The sequence below is a fragment of the Acanthochromis polyacanthus genome, chromosome 15 (assembly GCF_021347895.1).
Source record: "Acanthochromis polyacanthus isolate Apoly-LR-REF ecotype Palm Island chromosome 15, KAUST_Apoly_ChrSc, whole genome shotgun sequence".
Classification (NCBI taxonomy): Eukaryota; Metazoa; Chordata; class Actinopteri; family Pomacentridae; genus Acanthochromis; species Acanthochromis polyacanthus.
The window spans coordinates 16,407,731-16,413,896 of record NC_067127.1 but is presented as its reverse complement, the minus strand read 5'-3'; the positions used below and the strand labels follow the sequence as shown (position 1 = coordinate 16,413,896).

The window sequence follows — 6,166 nt, the reverse complement described above, 5'->3', positions numbered from 1 at the left end:
TGTTCGACTTGACAGAGTCCGCAGGATGTATGGGAGATCTGATGGCATGAGTGCCCTCAGGGGCAGCAGGGGAAATGGTAGAATGGCATTTGCCATTACATGCCTCTGCTGAGTTAAGGACAGTTCAGTGTTTCCAGATGTGACTGTGCATCTCTTGTCTCTGTGCTTTTCTGACTGCACATTTCATCAGCTGGATATATTTTGAAAGGATTCAGGCAAATCAGTTATGATGTGCTCCACTGTATGCACTCCGGAAAAGCCCTTTCAGAAAATAATTTATTCACATTGGTTACACACACACAGGTTGTTAACAAAAATACTCTCAGATTCCCTTTTTAATTCAAGTACTGGTTCAAGTGAAACGACAACAGTCTTCAGAACCTGTCGCACCAGTACTCTGATGTTTCGATGTGTGAGGGCACGTTAATGTGGAAGACCTCCTGAGTGTCGGATGGAGGAGTCTGAGGAGGACTGTTGACCCCTGAGTCGCTGTCAGGGTTGCACTGGTTCATCTCTCCTGCTGCCAATTTCACCTCCAGCTTCTGGACAGGAAGTGACGCTTGTGGGGGCGGGGTCTCAGCCTTGGGTTTGATGTTCTGAAAGTGTTGCAGAAGCACCACCTCCTTTGGCTCTCGTGAGCATGGCAGCAGCATTGAAACATCCTTGCGGAATTTGGAGCTCATGCCGAAGTAGATGAGCGGGTTGTAGAAGCTGGCAGACTTGGCAAAGAGACGGGTGATGATGCTGGTTGTGCTTGGCACATGGAAGCCCCACGCTGACCACATAGACACCACTGCATATGGTGACCAGGCCATGATGAAAGCAGTGCAAATTACAATGGAAATCTAGAGAGGGACATGAGGAAACAATTGTCAGGACTGGAGTAATGTGAGAGGAGGTTTATTACTGAGAGGGCATTTTTACGCAGAACTTTAATGAGACCCATTTAACTTTTCCAATCAGGTCTTTGTAATAAAAACATCAGAAATAAACTTGATTATTTTCCTTTGGGCCTACCCTTGTTACATCTCTCTCCAACTTCCTTTGGCGGGCGGTGAGGAAACCATCGGCTGACATGGCATTAGTGGTTTTCACTGTGTTGATGATGGAGACGTAGGAGAAGAGCATGATCATCACCGGGATGAAAAAACAGAAGATGAGGATGGAGATGATGTAGGACTTGTAGAAGGTGGAGTAATTGGCTTTGGACCAGTCCACCTCACAGGTGCCATAACCTCGATCTGAGAAACACGAGACGCAGAGGTCAGATTACGACTCCGTGTTGGTATTGCATCAAGTGTTACTCTATCTTTATGTTTGCTTGGTGTATGAAACCTACCTGTGTAGCTGCCCCAGCCCAGCACAGGGGCAACAGACCAAAACATCGCTCCGGTCCAGATGCAGATTAGAGATATAGCGATTGTGTTGATGCTGATGGACTGAGCTGCAAAAAGACAGAGCAAAGAAAGGTAACGCAAGTGCAAACAAAGTCATGTTAGTCACTACCTCAAGTCATGACTGATTGTGGGATTGTTTGCCATTTAAAAAGGTTAAATGTTATGATTCTGGCAAACACAGGACAGAAAAAATGAGAGGCTCCAACATGCAGAATTCTTGCTATGAATGTCAAATTTGTGACATTTGTTGAACAATGAGGTCTTTTCTTATATCAACAGCCTTTGCAAACATCTGTGGCTGAAAAGAACCTCTGTTGACAAAGTACACATAGTTTTGTACTCCAGGGAAGAAAAAAACCCTTCTTTTATTTTAAGCTGTGCTCAAATACATAATGTAAATATTCCAGACTATATGCACCAATAAACAGTGCTTTTGTTGCCATGGGTTACTAGCTGTTTACAAGCACAGATTTATCCACACATTTTACTGGCTAACTGTAATTTCATTTGCGCTTAACAAAAACCTATTGCATTTTTTAAATTTCTTTATCTAGCTCAACATCAGTTACAGTGTGTAGCAGTTACAGCTGTACTTTGGCTCATACTACACTTTGTTGATATCCCACATTTACCGCTAATGCTTAAACCACCAATGTAAAATACCCACAGACAGGTTTATATAGCTTGTGTTTTCTGAACAACCACACACACAGTAAACACTCTTATCCCACACTGACAACAGACACAGTTGCTCAACCTAATTTCCATATAATTAAGACATTCTTGAGCATCAGTTACACCCTGAAATAGAAAAAATGCCACCTCAGATTAACTTAATGACATGTTGGAGAAATGTAAATGAAATTGCTGGAGACAAGTGGTAGTTATTTCCCCAGCTGAAGTCAGTAATAAGGTTTCATTAGCACCGAAAAACACACTTTTCTGTCAGATAAGACCTTCTGGAATGTGAGGAAGGCGGAAATGCTGGCCTGAGAGCTTTCTTTATGTTTCCTCGGTCGAACTCAGGGAGGGCAGATCTGACCTTTGCTCGGATGACATCCCTTGATGTATCTGGTGACGCTGATAACGGTCAAGGTGTTGATGCTTGCGAGGCCGAAGAGCAACGTGAAGAATCCATCTACCTGGAAGGAGACAGAGAGGGAGAGACGATTGATGATTCATGGCATTGCATCTTCAAGACAGCTTTGGGCAGCTGCTGAAGCCTCAGGGAACAGAGCTGAGTTGCTGAGTTTGCTTTTGGACTTCACCAGATAGAAACACTGCAGTTGAAAGACTCTTCTTTCCGTTTGGCCAATACATTCCAGACCCAGAGCTATTCTTCTGATGTATGCTGCAGGCTTTTAAACTTGCAGGATCAGCAAATGGGAAATTAAAATCGAAACTTGGCCGCTAATAGTTCTCCCTGAAAAGTTGAATGACTGCCTAATACGGTAACTCATGAAGCTTTGCAGCGGTCAGCCCATTGTTTAGGAAGATCTTTTAATCACAGCGTCTTAAAGAGAATTATGCTACTGAGTTTTAACTGTGCAACACCCAGCTCCCTGCTGTGCCATTTCCAGGTGACATGGATCAGTTAAGGTCTCTTGATCTTCCTTAGTCCTAATCCTATTACAGGCAGTCATCACGTTTTTTTCTTTCTCACATTTAGATCGCTGGACTACTGACATTTACACTAGCATGACATACAATTCAGAGCGAGTCTGTTGTGTAGTTTCTTCGAAGAATGTAGGACCAGGAGGAGTAACACAGCAGTTTCTTGAAATTGCTCATCTTGCAGTTTGACACAACAAAAGATGTTGTAAAATTGGATCATAGAACAAGGAAAGTCTTCAAATCAGTTTTTTTTTTACACCTTGACATTCCTTTCTCAGTCCATGAGGTTCCATGAGGTTCTATCATTTTCAGCAATATCCTGTCCTATAGGGGACCTGGCCCGTCTTGCAACTATTCATGTCCCATCATGCTCCATGCAGTAATCTGCTAATGCTTCTCACATGCCTGCCTCCTTCACCTTCCTGTTCCTTCCCTCCTTTATTTCTGCCACTTCTTACTTCCCTTGCTTCCTTCTGACGTCCCCTCTTTCAGCCCACCTCTCTCAGGGGAAGGTGAAATGAGAGGGGCAAACTTCAATCCCAATATTCCTCCTTCACCGGTGATTGAATATCTGAGAGATGAGATCATTTCAGTGTTTGTGCGGAAGTCTGAAAGCAGTACGGCTAAATTTACAGCATCTCTTCTAGTCAGATATTGGGGTTTTTTGCTGCTTCTGAGACTGAAAATGTTATGCTTTGAAGCAGCTTGTTTTCGTATGATTCCTTAGAGAGCTGCAGTATGGATATCACGATTTCTACCACAGCTTCCCTCGAGCAAGAAAAATACCCTGGATGAATTCCAAGCTAAGCTATGATAACTATTCCATTTCAAGGTGAGGCTGAGCAAGGAGAAAAACATAAAAATGAACAGTGCATCGTTGAAATTACAACTCATCTTTTAATTTAATGCAAACTACTTATCATAATTCAGCAACACAAGAACACATAGTTCAATTATGCCACAAAAATTCACCCTGCAGCTCTTATTTTTACTGATTGTTACAGGTGCCACGCTGCTGGAAGAGTTCCCCCCTTTTAAAGGCCTACAGAATGGTAATCTTATTACAGATTTAACCTCCAATCCACATGGCTACTAGTATAATCCCTTCCACATACACACTCACTCACATGCACACTCACTTCACCGTGAGACTTGCACAGATTCCTTTAATGTACTTTATTAATTGGGATTGGCCAAAGACAGCAGAAGCATACACACACGTATTTTGCAAGTCTGCACAGTCGTCCCTTTCAGGCAATTTCAAGCCAACACTCCTGCATGTTGACTACTTCTTTATGCTGAAAGCTATACCACAATTTAAGAATTGGTGGGAAATTTGATAGGGCATGCAGAATATTAATGATAAGCAAACAAATATTTCTTTTAAATATAATTGTTTGAACTAAAGTACTGTCTAGTCATGGCTTTTACCTGGCAGGTCCAGATCCAGGTGATCAAATACCCATCATCCCTGAAGATGTTGAATATTTCTAGGATTCCTCTGGAGTAGCCGAATACAGAGATGCTGGCGTCAGAGATGGCAAGATTTAAAGTGAGGACATCTGTAGGTTGCAGTGAAGCTCGCTGTCTGTACAAGACAAAAATCACTAGACTGTTTCCAAACCAGGAGAGCCATCCTGCAGAGAGGGAAACGGCATATTCAGTGAGTATAGTATAGTATAGTTATAGTATAGTATAGTTTACCTTAGCATAGTATAGCGTAGCATAGCATAGCATAATATAGCATTGTTCAATCTTGTATAGTTTAGTATTCTTCAGTATAGTATAGCATATCATAGTATAATAGTACATTTGTGTGTGTGTAAAGTAAAATTTTCAAACGTTGACTACATTATTTTATAGAATAGCATAGTGCAGTAGAATAGAGTAATTAAGAATAATGGGAGTGCACACAACAATGCACATGATGTTTCAGTATAGTTAATACATATTGCAGACTAAACTACATAATTAGGTAGTAGTACAGTGCTATAGCATTGCATAGAAAATTAGCACATTAACAGCACAGAGTAGAGTGCACAATACAGTAGACTGGATTAAAGTAAACAGAGAACAGTATAGTAGAATATAGAAGATTACAGTAGAAATTATTCCAGCATAATATCAGAGACTGTGCCTGGTTTCTGGCCAGGTCCAGAACTCTGACTCAGACAATCCTTTGTCTTTTTATATCTCCATCTGACTGTTACACAAAATCCCTTCACTGCATTAGTTGGCAAGGATCAACAAACAGTGCCACCCACACAAACCGAGCCGTCTGTGTCAGTGGAGGACTGGAAACTCGAGGAACAACAGCTGGTTTTGTTATTGCCGATATCTGATTGTTGAGATTTAAAGGACAACACAATTTGAAAGTCTGACACTAAGGATATTTCAATAATTTTGTTAGTAGTTGACAAATACCATTTTATAATCATTAATGTAGGGGGTGTCAGTATTTTTTAATGCGCAATGTTGACATAGACCCAGTGCTCAAGTACAATATGTCAACTACAAAACATACAAGCACAAAACTAAACACTACATTTCAACTCTTGTTATAAAGGAGTGGATGATGGTGGACTTACCCAACACCAACAGGTAGATTCCAATGATGGTCTCTCCTTGTTCGGATAGAGGAGGCTCTGTATGCAGAGTACTGAGGTTATTGTTCCTCCATGGAATATTCACCACCCTCAGAGGAATAGCCTTCAGCGTTATTTCCATGGCCTGAATTTTGATGTCTCGGCATGAATTCTTTCTGTCCTCTACAGTGTCCCTACTCTGTCTTGCTCCCTGTAGACACTGCACTGATGCACCAGTGGGGATGTCAGGTCAGTCCATTTTAAATCCAGCTTAGACACAGTCACTAATGCCTCACCACTCACAGTCCAAATGATTGTAGCTGTAATCCTATCTATTTATTAACTACTAAGCAGATAGAGATTTTAGGTGGAAATTGTAGCCAATTGGGAAATGTCCAGTCAGCTAGACAACTGGTGGCAGTTATGTTCAAAGGGTTTTCATTTAACTTCAATTACTTTAAGTCTTAAGTCTCAACTCACACAGAGACAATTTAAGCCTCTCAGCAGAATCTGGACCTAAAAAAATACATGTCTCAAATTGCAAGCTGTCTCTTTGGCATTTACTTTTTT

At 41.4% G+C, this 6,166-nt stretch overlaps 1 protein-coding gene across 1 annotated transcript; it reads right to left on the bottom strand.

Moving 5' to 3' along the window:
- Positions 1-182: 182 nt before the first annotated feature.
- On the bottom strand, positions 183-5,798 carry LOC110949290 (opsin-5-like). The gene is made up of 6 exons (XM_022191229.2): positions 5,600-5,798; positions 4,443-4,648; positions 2,440-2,539; positions 1,340-1,444; positions 1,018-1,241; positions 183-845 (listed from the first exon to the last, which is right to left on the bottom strand). Exons 1-6 carry the CDS (start codon positions 5,736-5,738, stop codon positions 375-377), a joined length of 1,245 nt encoding a protein of 414 aa, XP_022046921.1. The 5' UTR covers positions 5,739-5,798; the 3' UTR covers positions 183-374.
- Between the last annotated feature and the right edge of the window lie 368 nt (positions 5,799-6,166).